General features: G+C 37.7%; 1 protein-coding gene across 1 annotated transcript in view; it reads left to right on the top strand.

Moving 5' to 3' along the window:
• The window catches only part of NUBPL (NUBP iron-sulfur cluster assembly factor, mitochondrial), a 246,002-nt gene that overhangs the window by 216,668 nt on the left and 2,272 nt on the right, over positions 1 to 27,062 (top strand). Inside the window, 2 exon segments of the mRNA XM_025919554.2 lie at positions 10,634 to 10,754; positions 13,973 to 14,055. Coding sequence (XP_025775339.2) covers positions 10,634 to 10,754; positions 13,973 to 14,055 — 204 coding nt within the window.

Genomic DNA, 27,062 nt, shown 5'->3' with positions numbered 1-27,062 from the left:
GTTCAGGGTTGTTCAGTTTCTCTATAGTTGAGGTAATGTTTGGCAGTGGTTACACTAGCCCCAGGTTTGGTAGAGCTTTAACAGCTGGGCTAAGGATTTAGACTTTGTTCTTGAGATTTTTAGAGGAGTCCATAAAGAATGCGGGAAAGGAAATAATTAATTGATTTGAATGGAACTTTAAAAATACTTAATTTGGTGGAAGTGAATAGAAAGGACAGGAGCCAGGAGAGTGTGGAGGCATGAAGGAAGCATTTGCAATGGTCAGAGTTACTCAAACTGCAGGTTGTAACCCACCAATGAGTCATGAAACCAATACTGTGAGGGATGAAACCAAAGGTTTCAATATCCGGGTTAATTGCTCTTAAAAAGAGAAAGTATTATTTCATAAAGATTTGGTCTCAGTTGTCAATACATAGAAGTGTACATTTGTATTGATTAACACTTAAAATATTTCTCTTATGGTAAAATAGTTTTAATAATTTGGAAAAACACCACTGTAGGTGATAGGAAGTAAGGGTCTGATGTAGTTTAACAGCATTGAAAATGGAAAGGGGAATAAATGTGGTGGACGTTTTGAAGGAAGAATTGCCAGGCGTGGCAATTGATTACATGAGGTAGGGTGGTTAGAAAAAAAAATGGCAGAAATCTAAGGGATTTTGAGAGTTAGGCACCATATTAATAAATCTACCAGGAGCTAGTTTTTTGCTCAAGATGACAGTGAGGTAGAAATAAGACATTAGATTCTCAGTCACAAATCCCTGCCCTTATTCTCTATGAGGGTTGTGATTTAAAACTGTTTGGCAAGGAAGAGACTGGTGGAGCAAATGATTTGGTGTTGGCCTTTTTAGTACTTTTCACATCACATGATGTATGTGACCATCCCTTCTCCTCACAGAAACAGATTTATTAATCTGTATATTTGTAGCCTCTTATACATAGATTGATATTTTCTAGCCCTGAGAGAGCTATATTCTTTAATAAGTATATAACTTCTTTTATGGTTACAAATTAAATTCCTTTAGAAATTTTATTATAATTTTTTTAGGCAATAGGGTGCTACTTACAGTGGCATTTTTGCATAGTGGTAAAGAGAGTAAAAGAGAGTAAAGAATAAAGAGAGTAAAGAGAGTAAGCTCAGGAATCTGAATGCTAGAGTTCAAATCCTAGGTCTGTCACTTTGTTGCTGTATGACCTCCGCAAGTTACTTAATTCAGAATATGAGAATTATAGTACCATTTCCCTCAGAGGATTGAGAAGAGAAATAAATGAGATAATGCGTGTAAAAAGCTTAGTACAGTGTTCGGCACAAGCTGAAACAACCAATAATGTAAATATAAAATGTCGATTAATGTTGCTTATTATAATTACTTTCAGAATGTTATCATGAAACAGATACATTTCATAGATATTTATGTATTTGGCCTATGTGTTTTGACTAGTCCTTTATTTTCTAATAAGAATGTTAACAAGAAATTTTTTACACCTTAGATGCATAGTGTCTTTGAGATTTCCTTATTCCTTGAGTACTTTAGTTGAGCCTAAACCATTCTTTTCATATAGATTAGTTGCTAAAGTTATATAGAGTCTAAAATTCTGTGTAATTTAAATTTGCATTATTTAATACATGTTAATTGCTGTCACAGATAAACCTCAAAATATATAATGATGCAAATACATAGAAGTTTATTTCTTGCTCATGTAACAGTACTCATAGATGAACAGGTGAGCAGGGTGGTCTTCTTCCAGGAAGTCATTTAAGCTGCTGTAGCCTCTGCCATTTTCACATGTGAGTTCTAAACCCACCTTTGGGGCCATCCTCTTTTGAGCCAGCCGGGGGGGGAAATGGAACAGAGGTGTGTACATGGCGATTTTTATGGACCAGACATACATACATTTCTACTCACACTTCACTAAAAGTCATGTGATCATATGTCACATTTCTCAAGGAGCCCAAGAAAATTAGATTAGTTATGTGCCAATGAAGATGAGGCCATGGACTTTAGTCAAAGCTACCTGTCTCTGCTACAGATGACCTGGAAATAAAATACAGATTATAGCCTAATGCTGGTCACTGAACTTACCTTTTTTTCCCTTGTAAGTAGTCCTGAAAATTCTATAACTATTTCAGCCTTGAGAATATTTATTTATTTTAAAAAAGGGAGATAGGAATTTTGCTTTTCCTGTGGTTTACTTTTCTTGCTGATTAAAAACAAGAAATTCAAAGAAACCAAAAATACTAGTGTGGTGTGGAACTTTTAAATATTTATTTGAAAGGGTTAATGATTATATTTTCTTCTAAGAAAAATGAGGTGATCTTAGAACCTCAATTAGGTGATTCCCATCAATGTTTTCTTTCCATTTTCCACTGTTTTCCATTTTCATTACCACAGACCCTACACAATGTTCTCAACAATGAGGATCAAAGTTGTGGTTTATTATTTTTCTGGCAGAGTGGCCAGTTATGGTAGTAGGTTAATTGTTTGGACCTGGGGTTCCACACCTTCACCTGTGAATGTCTTCAAAACTCATGTATTCATGAAACACATCTTGGAGCTTTTTTTAGCATCTATCTTGTTTGTCTGTTAGACCCCAAAAGTCCAATTATATTTAATACCTCGAGCTGACCTGCCATAAAAAAACAATTTAGAAATAGGCAGTTTTATGTGAAAATAGAGGCAAGTGACACATTTATTCTCTCCTTTCTTCCTTGAATATGTTTTCCTCTGTGATTATCAAATAGTCTCATTTGGTTCTCTGGGAAGTTTCATACCTTTGATGTATTTGAAGAATCTTTCATTATTGGCTGTAGAGGCTTTACAAAGTGCTGTTTGAATTCTTTCTAGGAACACACTAACTAGTTTGCACATGATGTATCACATGTGGCTTCCTTCTTCACAATTGGTTAATTTTTCCACTTTTAGAAGAGTGACTTTTCTTTTTTGGTAACCTTTATACAACTGGGTAGCAGTCTGCATCTTGACCGTTATTACATCTCAGAGACCAAAGTTGTATGCTCATTTGTGTCTTCCCTTGGGATCTCTCACAAGTCCATGAATGTTTTTATTGAGAATGCTGTTCTATGTGATTTACATGAATTAAAGTAATAATAACTCTCACAACCCTGTGATACAGATAATATTTTTTTCTCTCATTTTGCAGTTGTGGAAACTGTGGTAAGAAGATTAAATAACTCACATAAGGTTACCTGTCAGTTTAGTGGGCATCTGGGCTCCTATCCCAAACAGTATGCTTTCCAGAGCCCACATTTTTAATTGCTTTTTCTGTGGATTATCCAAAATTGAGTAATCCAAACTGTAGTAATATGGACATGGGAGGATACCACAAGCTTAGAAATTTCAGGGAGCAAGAGAGGTCTCCATTAAATTTGCTTACCATTGGGTTTCTGACTGTCTAGGTGGGCAAGTAAGGGCAGGAAATGGGTGGATTGAATAATGGGGAGGAGTCAAGAGAGGTATAATGAGGGTGTTTTTTGGGAAAGGGAATTCCATGACCAGGAGAAGAAAATGAAATCTAAGGTTGGATTGCAGCAGTGAGTGTGAAAATGGTTCAAATTAGGCCTTCCATTATAACTGTGCTCTTCATTACTATCCCAGACTATATTGGCTCAGTATTGTTTCAGACCGCCTAGTTCCATGAACAAAATCCTCAAGTCCATTTACTTGTCATCTTGTTTATTGACTTCCATATACAAAGCAGTGACCCAACTGGTTTGAATTTTGGCTGTGTTATTTACTAACTGTTTGACCTTGAGCAAGTAATTTAGCTTCAATGTTTTGTGACCCATCTCATAGGTTATAATGGCAGTTAAATGAGATTATATATGTAGTACTTAGCATAGACCTTAGTACATGGTACTATAAAGGGAGGCTCTGAATGTTATTGTTTTAGTAGTAGATTTTAGGGATCATTATTATAGAGATCATCATTTAATATAAACCCTCATTTTGGAATTCAAGATGTAGAGAAGTTGAGTTTGCACCTCATGGGCACACAGCTATTTAGTTGGTCCTGAGAAGAACATGAATTTCCCCATTCATTGTTCTTTCCATGCCAGACTACTTCTGAAAAAGAAAACAAAAACATCCATGTCATTTTTAAAAATTATAATATTTGTACACTTGTTTCAAGGAATATACTAAAACCTGGTTCAAGGCTAATGGAGAACTGAATCTAATCTATTTCAGTTATTTTTATTTATTTTCTATTTAACAGTTTCTCTTCCTCATTTTTTTCTTAAATCATATTTTGTAATCCTTGTGACAAATTCCAACCAGCAAGAATTTAACCTGATTGTAACCTTGAGAAATTGGATTACATAGTAGCCTGAAAATCTTGCTTGTTACTTACCTGAATCTGAATTTAAAATGCCAAGAAGAAATTAAAATTGAGGCCTTTTGAGCTTGCTTAATTCAATTCAGTTGGACACAAAAATCCAATATTTCAAAGCAATGTTGATTATTTCAAGAGAGTCAATTTTTTTTAAGTTTATAAAAGAAGTACTCTTCTGAGTCAATGATGGATTGGAATAACGTAAAAATAACGTGTAAAAGGTTTGTGGTGGCTGATGTTAAGCAGACATGTGGCATTTACTTTCTTTCAGTAAAACTAGCTGAGGTAAAAAGAGATCGGGATCTTATACATTTTTTCTCTTTAAAATTTTTTTATTTGAGTATAGTTGACACAAAAAGTCATGTTATATTTTGATGAGACATTAAAAAATGATTGAGCATGCTTGCAGCTGCATTTTAATGGTATTATGTAAATTAAGCTATGGCAAAGCATCTGTTTTCTAATGTTTCTGCTATACAAAATAGCTCTATAATAAACAAACAGCCTAACAATACATGAAATATTCACACAATATAAGGCACTTTTTGGGGGGAGCAGGCAGTACAGAGTTGCCACATGGACATGAAATCTTTCCTTTTTTAGAAAATTTTTTATGAACAAAATTGTAATTTGGATGTTCTAATGTCCTTTCTTATTATATTAGCTGCCCCTGTTCAAAACTCTTTGATTATAAAGGACTGCTTTTTTAAAACCTAGCATAGTGTTTTCTAATCTTTTTAACACTCCAGGCTTTCTTTTAAGTTTTCTTCCAACTAACCCCATGGTTTGAAAAAGTTGTCTGTCACATACTTTGCATATCTTAATGTGTTTTCTTTCTAATTAATCAAATAAATGTATGTGTGTGTTATCACAATCAGTTGATATAGTTTCAACTAAAAGCAAAGAAACTTGACAGTTTATCTTTCTTATATAGTCTTGGAGGCAACTGTTTCATGTTTCTCCAATTTTTAAAAATATTCATAAATCACTGGCTCTCATAAATGTTTTTGGGCATCTTTGGACCTTAAAGCAACATTAAATAGGAGAACTACCAAAATAAATTCTGTAGTCATGCTTCAATTGTCTACAACAGTACTTTCCAGCAGAAATGTAATGCAAGCCACAAATGTGATTTAAAAATGGTTAGTTGCCGTATATATATTTTTAATGTTTATTTATTTTTGAGAGTGAGAGAAAGCAGGAGCAGAGGAGGGGCAGAAAGAGAAAGGGAGACAGAGAATCTGAAGCAGGCTCCAAGCTGCCAGCATAGATCCCAACACAGGGCTCAAACCCACGAACCATGAGATTTTTGACCTGAGCCAAAGTTGGATGCTTTACCGCCTAAGCCACCCAGATGCCCCTTTAGTAGCCATATTTTAAAATGTAGGAAAACAAAACAAAACAAAACAGGTGACCTTAATTTTAATAACATACTTAACTCAGTATATTAAAAATATTATCATTTCAGCATGAAATCAGTATCAAAGTTGAGAATCAATCAACAAAGGAATTATATTTTCGGGGCACCTGGGTGGCTCAGTCGGTTGAGCGTCTGACTTCGGTTCAGGTCATGATCTCTCGGTTTGTGAGTTCAAGCCCCGCGACAGGCTCCATGCTGACAGCTCAGAGCCTGGAGCCTGCTTCAGATTCTGTATCTCCCTGTCTCTCGGCCCCTCCCACGCTCACACTCTGTCTCTCTCTGTCTCTCAATAATAAATGTTTAAAAAAAATAAAAAAAATAAATACAAAGGAAATATACTTTAAAATACTAGGAATACTTACAATTCAATGAAAAACAACAACAACAACAACAACACATGATCAATAGAAAAAAAAAAAGAGAAGAATCCTGAACAGACATTTCACAGAGGAGAATATACAATGACCAATAAACATGTAAAAATGTGCTTGGGGCGCCTAGATGGCTCAGTCGGTTAAGCGTTCGACTTTGGCTTGGTTCATGATCTCGCAGTTAGTGCCCTGTGTCAGGCTCTGCGCTGACAGCTCAGAGCCTGGAGCCTGCTTTGGATTCTGTGTCTCCCTCTTTCTCTGCCTTCCCCTGTTCACGCTCTGTCTCTCTCTCTCTCTCTCTCTCTCTCTCTCTCTCTCTCAAAAATAAATAAACATTAGAAAATTCTTAAAAAATATGCTCAACTTCATTAATAATTATGGCAACACAAATTAAAGCCACAGTGCAAAGGAGAGTTGGGCACAGCATCAGGAAGAAAGAGAGCAAACTGGAATACACGTACACTCCTGCTGGTTCACCAGCTCTAACCAAAGGAAAATAGAGTGTGAAGCCTAAGGCTTCACTGCCACCTCGGGGTTTTCATTCCACTTTCAGGGAACTTTAACCAGGAGCCATATATATGAAGGAAGATTCTAGGAAATATAGTTCCTATTATAAACACATTGACAGTTTGAACAGTCCAGCACAATGGACTCACCATACTTGCTAAAATAAAGAAGGCTGATGATACCATATGTTGGTGAAGCTGTGTCACACCTGGAATTCTCATACATTACTGGGAGGAGTGTAAATTGGTAGAACTTTATTGGAAAACCTGGCATTTTTTGCTGAAGTTAAACATGCGTAACCTAAATACTTAGCAAAAAAAAAAAAAGAAAAAAAGGGGGAGACATGTATAAAAACATTCATGGAAGCATTATTTATAATAGTTTCCCCAAAGTGGAACCCAAATTATAACACCATAAATTATTTCTGCCTGTTTGCAAACTTTATGTAAATGGAATAATAAGTATATACTTTCATGTTGTTTATTTTGCTTAAACTTCATTACCATGTCGCATTCCATTGTGTGACTGTGCCACAATTTATTTGTCCATTTTACTGTTGATGGCCATTTGGTCATTTTCTATCTGGGAATAATTAGTGTTATTTGTGAATACTTTTGTACATGTGTTTTGTTGAATGTTAAGTTCACATTCCTGTTAATCTATAACTGAGAGCAGAATTACTATGCCATAGTGGAAACTAAACATATATCAATTATTTAGATTAACTGCCAGTTTTCCAAAATGGTTGTACCCATTTACACTCAGGTGAAACTATGAGTTTTACTTGCTCTCCGTCTTCATGGAGATTTAGTGTTGGTGGTTGTTACAGTCATATAGACATTCATCTATTCTAATCAGGTCTTAAAGCTTATATGCATGATATCTCATTGTGGTCCTAATTTGCATTTCTCTGATGATTAGTGCAGTTGAACCCTTTTTTCTCACATTTGTTGGTCTTTGCATATCCTCTTTTATGGAGTGCTGGTTAAGTCTTGCCCATTTTTTAATTTCTGACTTTTTCTTATTGATTTGTAGAGTTTTTATATATTCCAGATAAAAGCCCTGTGTCATGGATGTATATTATAAATACCACCTCCTGCTTTATACTTTGCCTTTTCACTCTCTCTTGTGTCTTCCAATTTAGTTATTAATTTTAATGACCACTTTAACAAAATGACTTTTTATTTATGTTTAGTGCTTTGTGTCCTGCTAGAAAAATCTCACACTACTCACACCATTCGTCAACCATGCTGGCTTTTCAATTCCTTGAAGGAAACTTCTCCCTACTTGTATCTTGAGAGTTTTTCCTCCTTTTTATTCTTCAACTTCTGCGTCACATATTCCTCAAGAAACTCCTCTGTGACTCCCAGGGTATGTTGTCCTCTGTGTTCTACACTCTCATAATACACGGTACTTGCTTCCAGAGAAGCTCTTCCAGTTTTTAAGTGGATTTTTGCAATATTTGTTTAGTCTATTTCTCTATCCAGGAGTGTGAGGATCAAGTCTGTTTTGCTCACGACTGAATGCTACCCCTTTCGCTTAGCCCGGTAACTGGCATATAATAGGAGCCCATTAAATATTGAGTTTGCTTATAGTTTTATGTTTGTGACATTTTGTGGTCTTTATAGAGAACTTGTCTGAGGCATAGAGAACAGTAACAAGATACTTACACGTTAATCATATACATTGAAAATACTTGCTCCATCCCTTTCTGTTTTGGGGAGTCTAAGAGATTGTGGAGGAGGGATGCTTTTCCCATTCTCTCTGAATTAGAGTATACCCTCACCTAGGTGTTCACATTATTTGTTTTTCCTTTCCCATTTCTTTTCTTTTCTTTCTTTCTTTTTTTTTTTTTTTTTTTTTTACGTTTATGTATTTATTTTGAGAGAGAGAGATTGAGAGACAGCAGAGAAGGGGCATAGAGGGCGACAGAGAATCCTGACCCAGCTCTGCAGTGTCAGCATGGAGCCCACTGTGGGACTCCAAGTCACAAACTCTGAGGTCATGACGTGAGCCGAAATCAAGAGTCAGATGCTTAACCAACTGAGCCACCCAGGCACCGCCCTCCCATTTCTTGAGCGATATGTTTATGTTCAAGTTGAAAGCTCTACAGTGAGGGGACTATATCACATTTAATATAAATGGCAGTAAAACTGCCCAAGCAATGGGTATATTATATAAACATAGTGAATAAAGAAATAAGGTGTGTGATATTAGCGGTGTTTTCTTCTGGCTTTTCGGAGATGGTATTGAATTACTGAAGTACAGTGTGATTTATTTTTTATAATACTTTGCATCAGCAAAATGGCATCTATTCGATGCTTAGAAAATGCTTAGCTACAAATGTATGTCCCTCACAATTTGTCTTCATTTGCATGTGTTCTGAAAAACTTTAGTCTTTTCTGTTTCTCTTTTCAGAGAGAAGAATAAATTTGATCACCTTATCTATATGTTTCATTGTAGACTATCACTGCTATCCTTCATTTAAAATGCACATGTTCTAATAGAGATACCTCCTGTAATGATGATCTTTTTGGTGGAATTGATAGGATGATATACACATGTTATCTCTAAGCCTCTGATAATTGTGTTTCCTTATTTTTATTTTAGAAGCAAAGCACTGCTTTAATTTCCATTAATGAGAAAATGGGATTGGGGCACCTGGGTGGCTCAGTCACTTAAGCATTCAACTCTTGATTTTGGCTCAGGTCATGATCTCGTGGTCATGGGATCAAGCCCTGCATCGGGCTCCACGCTAAGTGTGGAGCCTGCTTGGGATTTATCTCTTTCTCTCCCTCCCTCTCCCCCTTCCCTCTCTCCCCCTAAATAAATAAATAAATAAATAAATAAATAAGTACTAAATGTGGAGCCTGCTTGGGATTTCTCTGTCTCTCCCCATCTCTGTCTCTCTCTCAATAAATAAATAAACAAATATTTTTTAAAAAGAATGGGATTAAAAGAAATTTGAATAAGGATTATATTTGCATAACCTGTCTATTTAACAAATGTTTATAAAGTATCTCTTTTATGCCAGAAGTTAGGAAATTCAGAAAGAGATGGACACTTTCTGTAAGACTTTAAATTTTTATTTCAAATAATAACATTCTGATAAGAGCCAAGAGTTTTTTGCTAGAAGTGTCCTTTTTTTCAGTTATGGAATGAGGATGATAAAATACCCATCTCATAAAGTTTTGAGATGAGTAAATAAGATAGTTCATCTAAACCATTTACCCCCAGTGCCTGGTATATAATAAGCACTCAGTACTTGTTAGGTGTTATTCACTATGACACCTTGTTCACAATAACCTCTTAATTATTTATTTTCCTGTGTTTCTGCTTAGTTTTTCTGTATTGCTATCAGGGCTAAATTTCTAAAAAATGGGTCTGATTTTGTAACATTACCTCGATCATCTTTCAACTTGAAAAACCCTTTGTTGGGCCATCTTTCCAACTTGAAAAACCTTTTGTGGTTTTCTGTTGTCTCAGGAAGAAAGTCTGAAACACGTGAATGGCATCTACATGTTAACCATCTGACCTTCACCTCCCTTTACCAAGCCAGCTTCTGCCTTTGCCCCCCATTAGATTGTAGCCCAAATAGGCCATGTGTGGCTACATTCCCCTGACTTGGCTTGTGTTCTTCTTTCCACCTAGAATTCCTGCTGTAGGCCTCAACCCTTATTCTCATCCTTAACCTGAAGAAACAATTCCGAGCAATGTGGGCAGCTCAGAGATACCTCTTATTCTTCCCAGACAGAATTTTTTGATCCCTGTTATTTTTATCTCTTTAACATTTATCACATTATTAAAGTTAATTACATGTGTCTTGCTCTCCCACCAGCGTGTGAGTTCCCTTTAGAGCAGAAACAATAACTTATTCATCATTGTATCACTAGAACCCAGTGGGCACTCAGTAAAAACTTGTTGAAATAATGGATTGAGATTTGGTTTAACTTTGTTTTGATTTCAGTGGTTTTTGTTATTCTAGGTTCTGGGCCTTGTCCAAAATATGAGTGTTTTCCAGTGTCCGAAGTGTAAACATAAAACTCATATTTTTGGTGCTGATGGTGCCAGAAGACTAGCACGGACCCTTGATCTTGATGTTCTAGGTAAGACCATAGGATATTCTTTTGCAGAGGAAATGGCGGAAGGGGAGGTGTGGATAAGATGATGATGAAGAGTGTCTCAGAAAATGATGAATTGTCTTCAGTTTTGTGTTTTAAATTAAGTATAAGGAGTTGTATGTGTTTGTTAACCTTTCTTTGGCTTTATATATTTCATTAGTGGGAGGCTTTTTGAAGAGGAGGTTTGTTCTGCCAATTACCACTTTTACCATAAGCAAGAACTGCCTATAATTGAGTTTGAGAAGAGTTTTGTGGTCTGAGTTTTGTAATTTGAAGTCCTTATTTTAAATAATGGTCATCACTTTGTTTGCTAAGCTGAGAACATATCTCTCAGTATAAACAGATAGGCATATGAAAATACCTGGTCAGTGTGTTGTAGCAACCTTTGAAAGTGTCAGTTCTTGGTGCATATGAAAAAATGCCTTTCTGATAAGTTCTGAATTTATCAGTCCTTTTGCTCTAGAAAGATAATATTTTCTGTTTTCTGTAATCTTTTTATAATGTGTTTGCCATGTCTGTGAAATATAGTACCTGAAATTTACATTGTACATACCATTCACGTTACTGAATTGAAGGATTAATTAGTGTTATGAGAAGTGAACTCATGTGTTAAGTGAGCAAAACACAGATTTTAGATAAAACATGATTTTTGGAAGATCTACAAGCAACTTAATGGACATTTTATGAAACATGTGTTGATAATTTTCGTTATGAATGAGTTTCTGTTCTGGGCAAAGGCAGATGTTAGATGCTGAATAAGGGAGGAATAGAGTGAATTATTAGTTTTAGGAAGTTAACAATTAAGATCCCTTAGAGATCAAGGAATTTCACAACATTGTTTATTATAATTAAACTTCTAAAAGTTGATGTTAAATGTGTTATTGTTATTATGCATTTGTACTGTAGCAGCCACCACAGTACCAGGTGAATACTAATGTTATATTTTGATACGTTGCTTTAATTATAGCCACTAATTATACTCTGCAACTGTTTTTTATTTAACCTAGAAAGTTCAATTTCCCAAATCTGCATAATAACAACAGATTGACATAAACTTATGTAATAAAGTAAATGTGTAATTATAATGGCGCTATTGAATTATGCTGACAACATTATAATTCCCTGATTTATAAATGGGTGGTATGATATACGATATTGTAAATCATTTATTTAGAATTTGAAATATATCTCTTAGAGAAGCAATCACACTAAGTTGCATTTTAACCAAGAGCTCACAAATGTGTAGTTACCCTGAGAATGTGTCAGAAATACTGATTACTGATCACGAAAAATGGATAGTGTTTATAGATGGCTGTATCTAACAGTGTTATGGGAAAACTAATTTGGAATCCCAACTCAGGGCACATCTCTTCCTTTTAATGCGGTCATGGGGCCCAATGAGACTTCCATGATCTGGAGCAGGGGCTTCAATAACAAAGAGGTTGTAGTCAGGAAAAAGGAACTGAAGTCAGGGAAAGAGCTCTCCCAGCTATGGCCTCCTGGCTGGTTGAACTTCCCGGGGGCCCTAATATGTCCTTTACTGACTCCCGGGCTGCCTCTTAATTTATTTTCATCCATTGGGCTGCACTAAATAATTATTTGGGAAAATGGCTCTCAGAACTTTCTCTGTAACAGTTATGTCTCTGAAATATGCCCTTGCTTCTTTCAGACCTGGCCCCTTAAAGGTACGTTTCAAGGCCAGACTGCATTTTACCCACTCTCCATACCATTACTCCTTTTTCTCCTCCTCTGTTATGCAACTGTTAGCCCATTACCACTCTCACTATGGTGAGATAAGGCAATATGATTGCCACCTATTTTCTAAAAAGGTTTTCCTCTTTCTTGATCAACTCTTCTGTGCTTATAGATAGGATTATGAGTCCCTGAAAGTCAGAAACTATATTGATAGGTGCCTATATAAAGGAGAAGGTTGTGCCTTTTTTCTTCCATTATTGCAGTAGAAATGAAAACATTCAGGTTTCCTTACTATAATGTCATAAATCAAGAGAAAAAACTTTATGGGTTTCTAAGAATTTTATATAACGTATTTTCCCCTACCCCCTGTGACAGTTTCTTACAGGCTTAAGTTGATCTATAGAATAGACATCAAATTTAAATGACTACTGAAATATTCATGTATTTTATCATTTGGTTATTGAACATTTAAGAAAGATTTAAAGAGTTGATTAAAATCCCCAAATTTGCTGACAAGAGGAGCATGAATTACCCGTTCCTCTATGCACTTCATAATATAAATTATAATAGGTTTGTAATTTTGTAACATATACTTCTGCTTTATTTAAGTAGCCTGGCATGGTGCTGAATGCCTTATTTTGCATAAACATGCTCACATACACACAGGTTTCAGTAACCTTTGCATGGATTTGGAATTGTTCTAAGAATGCTCAGTACCATGATGAGTCAACTCTTCTACTTCAGACTCCATTTACAGCATTTTAAGTCTAAGCCTTTTGAAAGGCTTCATTTGTGAAGGTATGGTGGAGTCAACTGGACTATGGATCAGAGCATTTTCGCCCTAAATTCTACCACCTCATAGTAACATATCCTCAGGAGAGACACACAATCTTTCTGACAAGTCTGTAGTAGAGGTCTTATATACTTGCTGAGATCTCATCAAGCTCACAAGTTATATATAATGCTATATAGATTAATACATAAAGAAAAGTAGTTAGATATGATAAAGAGGCAGGTCGTGGAGATAACAGATCTGGCTTACTTTCAGGGAGTTCTCTTAGCTCACTCATCTGCCAACCTCAGGAAGATAATTTATTCTTTTTTGGGGTTTTGTCTCCCCATCTTTCCCTCTTCATTTTCCTCTTGTTATTTAGTACGATGTGTCTATATCAGATATTACAGGGAGAAATAATTTTACAAATGTCTTCTAAGCCATTTCTTGCTGGAAGACCCACAGCAAAGAATAAATCAGAGTCCTTATCCCTTGATTGGCTACCATATAGCTTTCATATACACATATACAATGTCTGAACTACCCTTAAATGGAATATGTTGCCCCTAATTTTCATTTGAAATTCCTTTTTTAGAGATTTAGCAATATGAGGATAGTCATAATTCAAGTTGACGTGAATGAAAATTTTGTTTTTTTTCTGAAGTTCACATAGTGAAATTCCAAATGCCTGTATAAACTTTTATAGTGCTAATGGATGTCTGGTGGGCTCTTTTAGGGGACATTCCCTTACATCTCAATATAAGGGAAACTTCAGATACAGGCCAGCCGATTGTGTTTTCACAGCCTGAAAGCGATGAGGTAAGTGATGTTCTTAAATATGTATTTTAGTATCTTTTTACAGGATATATACTTTTTGATATTTAGGAAGAAAGTTGGGAAGATCAAGTTTATCTATTTGCAGTCCATATATTAAATATTAGTTAACTTATTCAAAGCATTTTTAAATAACTATATTATATGGTAAGCATACCATTGCTGGCTCTGAATTATTAGCTGAACAGGTTCACTTACAAAGCCATCACCTGGGGTGCCTGCATGGCTCAGTTGGTTAAGCATCTGACTGTGGCTCAGGTCATGATCTCATGGTTCCTGAGTTTGCGCCCTGCATCAGACTCTCTCCTGTCAGTACGGAGCCTGCTTGACATTCTCTGTTCTCTCTCTCTCTCTCTCTCTCTCTCTCTCAAAAATAAATAAAACATTAAAAAAAGTTTTTTAATTAAATAAAAAAAGAGCCATTACCCTACTAGTTTTCTTATGAAGAACACTAACAATGAGCATTTGTAAAATTCTTATCCTGCTGCCTAGCAGTATCTAACTGCCCAAGATTATTGTATTTGTATTAAGTTGTATAAGTTCAGCTCATTGTTTTGAGAAGGGAACATAATGTAAGGAAATACTAAGTTGGACATAGGGAAATTGTTATATTGCATTAGAGATGGGATTTTCATTGCCTTTATTTTTAATAAATATGATTGGGGAGATGAGATGGAAAACTAGTTGTGTTTCATTAGCCAGCATCATTGGAGATACAGTTGATAGGTTTTCAAGATTGCTGAAGCTTTATGACTTTAAGAATAAAATGTTTTATTTTATCCTCTTTGTTAGATGGAAATACAATCAATCATATGTATCTCTTCTGTCCTAAGTAGCACTTGTTGTGTAAGCTAGAAGCTGAGCTATCACCTGGTGCATCAGTTTTGATGTAGTTTTTGTATTCCTTTGCTGAAAAGCCCCAGTCAGTCTTCTAATAGCTATTCTTTTTTTGTTTTTCCCTTAGCTAATGGGTATAGCTTTATAGTACTGTTCTTTTGACTATCGATAACTACTACTCCTTTCATTCCTAGCTTTCTCCAGTCTTTTTTTTTTTGTATTTATTTATTTATTTATTTATTTATTTATTTATTTATTTATTTTATTTATATATGAAATTTATTGTCAAATTGGTTTCCATACAACACCCAGTGCTCATCCCAAAAGGTGCCCTCCTCAATACCCATCACTCACCCTCTCCTCCCTCCCACCCCCCATCAACCCTCAATTTGCTCTCAGTTCTCAACAGTCTCTTATACTTTGGCTCTCTCCCACTCTAACCTCTTTTTTTTTTTTTTTTTTTTCCTTCCCCTCCCCCATGGGTTCCTGTTAAGTTTCTCAGGATCCACATAAGAGTGAAACCATATGGTATCTGTCTTTCTCTGTATGGCTTATTTCACTTAGCATCACACTCTCCAGTTCCATCCACGTTGCTACAAAAGGCCATATTTCATTTTTTCTCATTGCCACGTAGTATTCCATTGTGTATATACACCACAATTTCTTTATCCATTCATCCGTTGATGGACATTTAGGCTCTTTCCATAATTTGGCTATTGTTGAGAGTGCTGCTATGAACATTGGGGTACAAGTGCCCCTATGCATCAGTACTCCTGTGTCCCTTGGATAAATTCCTAGCAGTGCTATTGCTGGGTCATAGGGTAGGTCTATTTTTAATTTTCTGAGGAACCTCCACACTGTTCTCCAGAGCGGCTGCACCAATTTGCATTCCCACCAACAGTGCAAGAGGGTTCCCGTTTCTCCACATCCTCTCCAGCATCTATAGTCTCCTGATTTGTTCATTTTGGCCACTCTGACTGGCGTGAGGTGATACCTGAGTGTGGTTTTGATTTGTATTTCCCTGATAAGGAGCGACGCTGAACATCTTTTCATGTGCCTGTTGGCCATCCGGATGTCTTCTTTAGAGAAGTGTCTATTCATGTTTTCTGCCCATTTCTTCACTGGGTTATTTGTTTTCGGGTGTGGAGTTTGGTGAGCTCTTTATAGATTTTGGATACTAGCCCTTTGTCCGATATGTCATTTGCAAATATCTTTTCCCATTCCGTTGGTTGCCTTTTAGTTTTGTTGGTTGTTTCCTTTGCTGTGCAGAAGCTTTTTATCTTCATGAGGTCCCAGTAATTCACTTTTGCTCTTAATTCCCTTGCCTTTGGGGATGTGTCGAGGAAGAGATTGCTACGGCTGAGGTCAGAGAGGTCTTTTCCTGCTTTCTCCTCTAAGGTTTTGATGGTTTCCTGTCTCACATTCAGGTCCTTTATCCATTTTGAGTTTATTTTTGTGGATGGTGTGAGAAAGTGGTCTAGTTTCAACCTTCTGCATGTTGCTGTCCAGTTCTCCCAGCACCATTTGTTAAAGAGACTGTCTTTTTTCCATTGGATGTTCTTTCCTGCTTTGTCAAAGATGAGTTGGCCATACGTTTGTGGGTCTAGTTCTGGGGTTTCTATTCTATTCCATTGGTCTATGTGTCTGTTTTTGTGCCAATACCATGCTGTCTTGATGATGACAGCTTTGTAGTAGAGGCTAAAGTCTGGGATTGTGATGCCTCCTGCTTTGGTCTTCTTCTTCAAAATTCCTTTGGCTATTCGGGGCCTTTTGTGGTTCTATATGAATTTTAGGATTGCTTGTTCTAGTTTCGAGAAGAATGCTGGTGCAATTTTGATTGGGATTGCATTGAATGTGTAGATAGCTTTGGGTAGTATTGACATTTTGACAATATTTATTCTTCCAATCCATGAGCAGGGAATGTCTTTCCATTTCTTTAAATCTTCTTCAATTACCTTCATAAGCTTTCTATAGTTTTCAGCATACAGATCCTTTACATCTTTGGTTAGATTTATTCCTAGGTATTTTATGCTTCTTGGTGCAATTGTGAATGGAATCAGTTTCTTTATTTGTCTTTCTGTTGCTTCATTGTTAGTGTATAAGAATGCAACTGATTTCTGTACATTGATTTTGTATCCTGCAACTTTGCTGAATTCATGTATCAGTTCTAGCAGACTTTTGGTGGAGTCTATCGGATTTTCCACGTATAATATCATGTCATCTGCAAAAAGCGAAAGCTTGACTTCATCTTTGCCAATTTTGATGCCTTTGATTTCCTTTTGCTGTCTGATTGCTGATGCTAGAACTTCCAGCACTATGTTAAACAACAGCGGTGAGAGTGGGCATCCCTGTCGTGTTCCTGATCTCAGGGAAAAAGCTCTCAGTTTTTCCCCGTTGAGGATGATGTTAGCTGTGGGCTTTTCATAAATGGCTTTTATGATCTTTAAGTATGTTCCTTCTATCCCGACTTTCTCAAGGGTTTTTATTAAGAAAGGGTGCTGGATTTTGTCAAAGGCCTTTTCTGCATCGATTGACAGGATCATATGGTTCTTCTCTTTTTTTTTGTTAATGTGATGTATCACGTTGATTGATTTGCGAATGTTGAACCAGCCCTGCATCCCAGGAATGAATCCCACTTGATCATGGTGAATAATTCTTTTTATATGCCGTTGAATTCGATTTGCTAGTATCTTATTGAGAATTTTTGCATCCATATTCATCAGGGATATTGGCCTGTAGTTCTCTTTTTTTACTGGGTCTCTGTCTGGATTAGGAATCAAAGTAATACTGGCTTCATAGAATGAGTCTGGAAGTTTTCCTTCCCTTTCTATTTCTTGGAATAGCTTGAGAAGGATAGGTATTATCTCTGCTTTAAACGTCTGGTAGAACTCCCCTGGGAAGCCATCTGGTCCTGGACTCTTATTTGTTGGGAGATTTTTGATAACCGATTCAATTTCTTCGCTGGTGATGGGTCTGTTCAAGCTTTCTATTTCCTCCTGATTGAGTTTTGGAAGAGTGTGGGTGTTCAGGAATTTGTCCATTTCTTCCAGGTTGTCCAATTTGTTGGCATATAATTTTTCATAGTATTCCCTGATAATTGTTTGTATCTCTGAGGGATTGGTTGTAATAATTCCATTTTCATTCATGATTTTATCTATTTGGGTCATCTGCTTTTCTTTTTGAGAAGCCTGGCTAGAGGTTTGTCAATTTTGTTTATTTTTTCAAAAAACCAACTCTTGGTTTCGTTGATCTGCTCTACAGTTTTTTTAGATTCTTTATTGTTTATTTCTGCTCTGATCTTTATTATTTCTCTTCTTCTGCTGGGTTTAGGCTGCCTTTGCTGTTCTGCTTCTATTTCCTTTAGGTGTGCTGTTAGATTTTGTATTTGGGATTTTTCTTGTTTCTTGAGATAGGCCTGGATTGCAATGTATTTTCCTCTCAGGACTGCCTTCGCTGCGTCCCAAAGCGTTTGGATTGTTGTATTTTCATTTTCGTTTGTTTCCATATATTTTTTAATTTCTTCTCGAATTGCCTGGTTGACCCACTCATTCGTTAGTAGGGTGTTCTTTAACCTCCACGTTTTTGGAGGTTTTCCAGACTTTTTTCTGTGGTTGATTTCAAGCTTCATAGCATTGTGGTCTGAAAGTATGCATGGTATGATTTCAATGCTTGTAAACTTATGAAGGGCTGTTTTGTGACCCAGTATATGATCTATCTTGGAGAATGTTCCATGTGCACTCGAGAAGAAAGTATATTCTGTTGCTTTGGGATGCAGAGTTCTAAATAGATCTGTCAAGTCCATCTGATCCAATGTCTCATTCAGGGCCCTTGTTTCTTTATTGACCGTGTGTCTAGATGATCTATCCATTTCTGTAAGTGGGGTGTTAAAGTCCCCTGCAATGACCACATTCTTCTCAATAAGGTTGCTTATGTTTATGAGTAATTGTTTTATATATTTGGGCGCTCCGTATTCGGCGCATAGACATTTATAATTGTTAGGTCTTCCTGATGGATAGACCCTGTCACTATTATATAATGTCCTTCTTCATCTCTTGTTACAGCCTTTAATTTAAAGTCTAGTTTGTCTGATATAAGGATGGCTACTCCAGCTTTCTTTTGGCTTCCAGTAGCATGATAAATAGTTCTCCATCCCCTCACTCTCAATCTAAAGGTGTCCTCAGGTCTAGAATGAGTCTCTTGTAGACAGCAAATAGATGGGTCTTGTTTTTTTATCCATTCTGATACCCTATGTCTTTTGGTTGGTGCATTTAATCCATTTACATTCAGTGTTATTATAGAAAGATATGGGTTTAGAGTCATTGTGATGTCTGTATGTTTTATGCTTGTAGTGATGTCTCTGGTACTTTGTCTCACAGGGTCCCCCTTAGGATCTCTTGGAGGGCTGGTTTAGTGGTGACAAATTCCTTCAGTTTTTGTTTGTTTGGGAAGACCTTTATCTCTCCTTCTATTCTAAATGACAGACTTGCTGGATAAAGGATTCTCGGCTGCATATTTTTTCTGTCTAGCACACTGAAAATCTCGTGCCAATTCTTTCTGGCCTGCCAAGTTTCAAAAGAGAGATCAGTCACGAGTCTTACAGGTCTCCCTTTATATGTGAGGGCACGTTTACCCCTTGCTGCTTTCAGAATTTTCTCTTTATCCTTGTATTTTGCCAGTTTCACTATGATATGTCGTGCAGAAGATCGATTCAAGTTACGTCTGAAGGGAGTTCTCTGTGCCTCTTGGATTTCAATGCCTTTTTCCTTCCCCACTTCAGGGAAGTTCTCAGCTATTATTTCTTCAAGTACCCCTTCAGCACCTTTCCCTCTCTCTTCCTCCTCTGGGATACCAATTATGCGTAGATTATTTCTTTTTAGTGTATCACTTAGTTCTCTAATTTTCCCCTCATACTCCTGGATTTGCTTATCTCTCTTTTTCTCAGCTTCCTCTTTTTCCATAACTTTATCTTCTAGTTCACCTCTTCTCTCCTCTGCCTCTTCAATCGGAGCCGTGGTGGTTTCCATTTTGTTATGCATTTCGTTTAAAGCGTTTTTCAGCTCCTCGTGACTGTTCCTTAGTCCCTTGATCTCTGTAGCAAGAGATTCTCTGCTGTCAGCTATACTGTTTTCAAGCCCAGTGATTAATTTTATGACTATTATTCTAAATTCACTTTCTGTTATATTATTTAAATCCTTTTTGATCAGCTCATTAGCTGTTGTTATTTCCTGGAGATTCTTCTGAGGGGAATTCTTCCGCTTGGTCATTTTGGATAGTCCCTGGCGTGGTGAGGACCTGCAGGGCACTTCCCCTGTGCTGTGGTGTATAACTGGAGTTGGTGGGCGGAGCCGCAGTCAGACCTGATTTCTGCCCCCAGCCCACCGCTGTGTCCACAGTCAGACTGGTGTGTGCCTTCTCTTCCCCTCTCCTAGGGGCAGCATTCACTGTGGGGTGGGGTGGCCTGTCTGGGCTACTTGCACACTGCCAGGCTTGTGATGCTGGGGATCTGGCGTCTTAGCTGGGGTGGGTAGGCAAGGTGCACAGGGGCAGGCTTAGCTTGCTTCTCCTTAGGTGATCCACTTCAGGAGGGGCCCTGTGGCAGCAGGAGGGAGTCAGATCCGCTGCCGGAGGTTTGGCTCCGCAGAAGCGCAGAGTTGGGTGTTTGCGCGGAGCGAGCAAGTTCCCTGGCAGGAACTGGTTCTCTTTGGGATTTTGGCTGGGGGATGGGCGGGGGAGATGGCGCTGGCGAGCGCCTTTGTTCCCCACCAAACTGAGCTCTGTCGTCAGGGGGCTCAGCAGCTCTCCTTCCCTTTGTCCTCCAGCCTTCCCGCTTTCTGAGCAGAGCTGTTCACTTATGACCTCCCAGCCGCTAAGTCGCGCTTGCTGTCGGAACACAGTCCGTCAGGCCCATCCGCTTTTTGCAAGCCAGACTCGGGGGCTCTGCTTGGCCGGCGAGCCGCCCCTCCGCCCCGGCTCCCTCCCGCCAGTCCGTGGAGCGCGTACCGCCTCGCCGCCCTTCCTACCCTCTTCCGTGGGCCTCTCGTCTGCGCTTGGCTCCGGCGACTCCGTTCTGCTAATCCTCTGGTGGTTTTCTGGGTTATTTAGGCAGGTGTAGGTGGAATCTAAGTGATCAGCAGGACGCGCGGTGAGCCCAGCGTCCTCCTATGCCGCCATCTTCCCGCCAACCTCTCTCCAGTCTTATGTGAACTAGAAAATAAAAGAGCTGAGCTTGGTTAGAACCGTGAATGAAGTAAGAACTGTAAATAATTCGACAGTCAGGAATGTTGGATATGTAAAGTACACTGATTTTGAGTTCTTTCTCTCAGCGGCCCAAGGTCCTTTCCATTTCTTAAGAGTCAGTATCTATGGTATAGGTGATTGAGTTGCTGGGGATAAGATCTCTGAGGAAATAGAGTGTAATGTATTGCACTTATCATTGTTTTTCTCTTTTCCTGCCTTTTAGGTGGTAAATGTAAAATTTCTTTTTCAGTCTTTTCTTAGAAATCTTTCAGATAAGCAAAAACCATAACCTTTTATTACTCTCATAATTAAAGTCTGCCAACCCAACTATCATAGGTGTACTTTATGCAGAATGAAAGTTGTATGAAAATTGAGTTTAATTATACACTTTTAAATGACTCCCAAGAACAGACTAAAGACATTCTAAGGTGATTTCTTATGACTAAGAATAATTACTTACTACATTATATCAGTTACAAATTTAGATTTAAAAAAATTTTTCTTAATGTTTATTTTTGAGACAGAGAGACAGAGAGAGCGAGAGAGAGCACAAGCAGTGGGGGGTGGGGGGGTGGGAGGGGGAGCAGAGAGAGACAGAGACACAGAATCTGAAGCAGGCTACAGGCTCCAAGCTGTCAGCACAGAGCCCAACACGGGGCTCAAACTCATGAACTGTGAGATCATGGCCTGAGCCGAAGTCAGATCATGACTGACTGAGCCACCCAGGCACCCCACAAGTTTAAACTTTTTAATATTTTCTCCACCTATCCATTATTGCTGTTTTCTATGAGATTTCTCAAAAGCGAGGAACCTTTCAAGCAAGTTAAAGGAATGTAATGCAAAAGAAAACATATAGCAGCCATCAAAAGATAATATGATTTAAAACTCTAAACAGCAGTGTTTATGTAGTTTTCTGGAGTTGTTTTTTTTTGAAATCTCATTTACATTGTCATAAACGTTAGACCTATTGTTTTACTGTTACTGCCTGACATTTATGAGAATGAGAACAGCCTAAGCCTTTGTGGTTTGTGCTAGATTTGATTTGGTGAGGTCTTGGCAAAAGCAGTGAGAATTTCACGTACCAGGTTGTCAACCTTAAATATTGAAGATTTCTGAGCAATTTTAGGATTTAGACATGGCCATGAAAAGGAAAAAAAGAAATTAGTGCCTTGTATTTATTCTGTTTCCATGGAAATTATTACATTCATTATTATGAATCATCCTCCTAATAGTAGCCTTACAGTGTACCAAACATTGTCAGACATTTTGGTTACATAATTTATATGCTTACAACTTAATACAGTATATAAATAGTCCCCACTTTGCAGATAAGGAAACTGAGATTTAAGGAATTTAAATAGTTTTCCCAAGGTTTCAGAACTAATAAGTGATAAAACATGATTAACAGACAAGTCTTTTCCCTGCAACTCAATAGTTCCATTTTATCATATACCTTTCGGGTCCTATACTAATAGCTATGATTTCTTTAATTTGTTTTAAGAGAGTACAGTACTTATGTGCATTAAATACATTATCTTATTTGCTACTTCACTCTCCCAGTAACATCTAACTTTCACAGGAAGTGAATACCTAAGTGATACTGATCAACTTAAAATATGATTTGCACTGAATTTAAGGCACTGTCAGACAGCTGGCAGGAGTTAGAGTACCAACTAAAAAGTACCAACAAGCTGCTACCTCCTCAGTCATTAGGCAAAACCTTCTGAAATGAGCACTACTGAGGAAAGGAGAATAGTTGACTCTCCAAATATAAGTAGCATGAAATAGCCAGAGAAAGCCATAGAGGATGGGAGAGGAAGTGGACACTTAGGATTCAGAACTCTTAAGTTCAATAGCATTGCCTCTTGTTTGTGTGATTATAATGATTAATTCAACTCTATCTACTTTTTGCCTTTCCTTGCATCCAGGAAACAAGTAATGGACGCATAAAGGACTGATATTTTGTGCTTTCATCCTTTTTGTCAAGTAAAAATCTTAATATTGACATACAGAAAGGTGTGCTGTAAGGTATTCCTGATAAAGACTTTCAAAGTGGAAACTATTATCTTATAATTTCTAATTTACTATAACCTTATAATTTTAATAGGATTATGTATGATGAATTAGGACTTCAAATCCTTAAAAACAAAAACAAAGGAAAAAAGTTCCCTGTAAAACTTCTTGCACTTTGTTTGCCATCCATTTCCTTTAACTTGTTAATGATAGAGCAAACAGCATCCAGCTATATTATCTGTGTTTATAGATGCCTCAATAAAAGATCTCGAATAGAAGTGGTATTTTATGTATAACTGAGGTGATAAAAAAAGAGAATATTAATAGTTTGAGAAATCAGAATCATATTTTTTAATATATGATATGTGTATATTGCCTTTTTGCTAGTTATGGATTAAACAAAAGGCAGGGATTTAGTTTGCTTGTTCCTCAGTCAGGAAAAGTACCCACAAGTACATGTTCATATGAGCTCTTCAATGAGATTGTAAATTACTTGAGGACATAATAGTAATAATTGCAGCCACTAATATTTATTTCATTCTTTTGTGCCAGCACTTCACATACCTTATTCTTTTTTTTAAAATTTTTTTTCAACATTTTTTTTATTTATTTTTGGGACAGAGAGAGACAGAGCATGAACGGGGGAGGGGCAGAGAGAGAGGGAGACACAGAATCGGAAACAGGCTCCAGGCTCCGAGCCATCAGCCCAGAGCCTGACGCGGGGCTCGAACTCACGGACCGCGAGATCGTGACCTGGCTGAAGTCGGACGCTTAACCGACTGCGCCACCCAGGCGCCCCTTCACATACCTTATTCTTACTTAATATTCCCCAAACCCTTTGAGATAGCTGCTGTTGTTATTTTTTTTTTAATTTTTTTAAATGTTTATTTATTTTTGAGAGAGAGAGAAAGAGAGCTGAGTACAAGTGGGGGAGGGGCACAGAGAGAGGGGGACCGAGGATCCAAAGTGGGCTCTGAGCTGACAGTACAGAGCCCGATGCAGGGCTCAGACCCACAAATGGTGAGATCATGACCTGAGCCGAAATCGGATGCTTAACTCACTGAGCCACCCAGGCGCCCTAGTTGCTGTTGTTTTAGATATTTTGGAGATGTGGAAACTGAGCCTTAGAAGGGTTAAGTAACTTGCCCAAGGCCTCATAGCTAATAAGTGATGGAGCTAAGATTTTAACTCAGGCCTGTCTAACTGCAGAGGCTCCAGGTCTTCACAAGTGAGCTATTCTGCCTTCCTTTTGTATCATTACGTCCCACAGATTTCCCAAAACAGTGACTCGCACATGATAAGAACCAGAAATTATTTGTTGAAATGATACTGCACTGGCTGAAAAAATTCAAATTCAACAGTTTTGTAGAAATTGAAACTGTTAAACTAAGCACTTTTAGAGATTTCTCAGCAAATGACAACCTAACCATTACTTTGAGTGTGATATATTGAAAGTTTAAGCTTGGAGATAGTCCATTAAAAAGCAAAGGTTAAATGTGGCAAATTTGATTATTCTGGAATCGTTCAGTGTTTTGTGTAGTCTGATAGGTTTATGTCTCTAATTTAACATAAGTAAGAGTTTAAAGATGATAGAATGATGGCTTTCTCTCAGCTTGCCTTAGTGAACTCTAAATTGTCGTCACAGAAATATTAGGCCTAAATATTCGGAAAAGCTACTAGGAGATAAAAGGTATTTACAGAGATGCATGGGTGAAAATCAGCATACTAGATTTAAGAAAAATATTTCTTTACAAAGTACATGGCATTTCCATTTTTATTTTTTTAACTTTTTTTTTTTTTTAATGTTTATTAGTTTTGAGAGAGAGAGAGAGAGAGCAAGCAGGGGAGGGGCAGAGAGAGAGGGAGACACAGAATTGGAAGCAGCTCCAGGCTCTGAGCTGTCAGCACAGATCCCGATGTGGGGCTTAAACTCACAGACTGAGATCATGACCTGAGCTGAAGTCGGCCGCTTAACCAACTGAGCCACCAAGGAGCCCCCCTGGCATTTCCATTTTTAAACAAAACTTTTGTTTCTGTTAACTATAGCAGAGAGTGAAACCATTTTTAGATAAAGCATTATGACTAAAATTACTTGTACTTTGGATTTACTGTTTAATATGTAATGTAGTAGGGGAGCCTGGGTGGCTCAGTCAGTTGAGCATCCGACTTCAGCTCAGGTCATGATCTCACAGTTCTTGGGTTCGAGCCCCGCGTTGGGCTCTGTGCTGACAGCCTGCTTCTGATTCTGTGTCTCCCTCTCTCTCTGCCCCTGCCCTGTTCACACTCTGTCTCTGTCTCTCAAAAAGTGAATAAACGTTAAAAAAAAGAAATATTTAATTTGTAATGTAGTAGAAGGATCTAGGCTTTGGAGTTAGGTGGACCCAGGTTTGACACTTTCCAGCTTAGTGACTTTGTGACTGTTTCTTTATCCAAGTTGAGTTGATGATGCTTATTTTACATAAGTGTGATTACTTATGCACAGTACTTGGTATAGTAGGTACTCGATAAAAAAATTTAAGGCTTTATTCATATTTTGAGAACTATTTTTTTTTAACATTTATTTTTGATAGAGAGAGAGGTGGGGCTGAGAGAGAGGGGGACAGAGGATCCAAAACATGGTCCATGCTGATAGCAGAGAGCCTGACGCGGGGCTCAAACTCAGGAACTGTGAGATCATAACCTGAGCTGAAGTCAGACGCCTAAGTGACTGAGCCACCCAGGTGTCTCCCTTTTTTTTTTTTTTAATTTAATGTATATTATTTTTGAGAGAGAGAGAAAGAGCGAGCAGGGAAGGGGCAGAGAGAGATGGAGACAAAGAATCCAAAGCAGGCCCTGGGCTGACAGCACAGCCCAATGCAAGTCTTGAACTCATGAACTATAAGACCATGACCTTATTTGAAGTTGCATGCTTAACTGACTCAGCCACTCAGGCGCCCCAAGAACTTTTCTTTTTAAAAAAATGGACTCTTAAGTGAGATTTTAATACTTTTCTGATAAAATAAAGCATAAGTCAGCTGTTAGGGCTCAAGCATAGTTTTCAAAAATGGAAATGTGTCACACTTAAAACACTTCTGTAAGTCAGGGTAAACAGACCTCAAACAGTTCTTTTACCATGCAGAGTCAGAGAGTGGTCAGGTTAGGTTCAAAGACCAGCTCATCTGGTATTAGCTATAATGCTTCAGGCGAGAAAGACTGCTCACCTTTCTGGGTCTAGGTTTCCTTATCTATAAAGTGGGGTTAGTGACAGAATTTATCCCTTAAAGTAGCTGCCAGTTTAAATGAAACATTACTTGGTAAATATTAAGTACTCAAGTAAATTTTAGCTATTATCAACCATAGTATTGTAGTAGTGGTGGTATATTCATAAATCTAAGTATATAAACATATAAATTAATGGTTTTAGAAGGCCTTACTATTGTGTCTTACAGTTACTTTTTACACATAAGATAGGAGAAATAAATAACATTTGCATTGCAATTATTCAAAACTTAAAAACATTTTTGTAAGGTTTATTTTTGAGAGAGACAGAGCACGAGCTGGGGAGGGGCAGAGAGAGACACACACACACACAGAATCTGAAACAGGCTCCAGGCTCTGAACTGTCAGCACAGAGCTGGATGTGGGGCTCAAACTCTAGGCGAGATCATGACCTGATCTACCCAGGCACCCCTAATTATTCAAAACTTTTAAAATGCAGATGTCATGACCATTGTTCTGACAGGACCATGTAGGCATTGGGATAGTTTGTGACTAACACAGTGACCCACAGTGGCTTAGGAGTTGCTCTTAGTATTTGGCTGCTCTGGGGATCCCAAAGATGAAGAGTGTAACAACCTAACCCAGGAATTCTTCCCTGGTACCCAAATTTCACCAGGTGAAGGAGCCTAAGGTGCTCATTGCTGGTA

This window comes from Puma concolor, chromosome B3 (genome assembly GCF_028749965.1).
Source record: "Puma concolor isolate L17-30 chromosome B3, mPumCon1.1.hap2, whole genome shotgun sequence".
Lineage (NCBI taxonomy): Eukaryota > Metazoa > Chordata > Mammalia > Carnivora > Felidae > Puma > Puma concolor.
The sequence above is the reverse complement of the archived record's forward strand: the minus strand, read 5'-3'. Positions and strand labels throughout refer to the sequence as shown.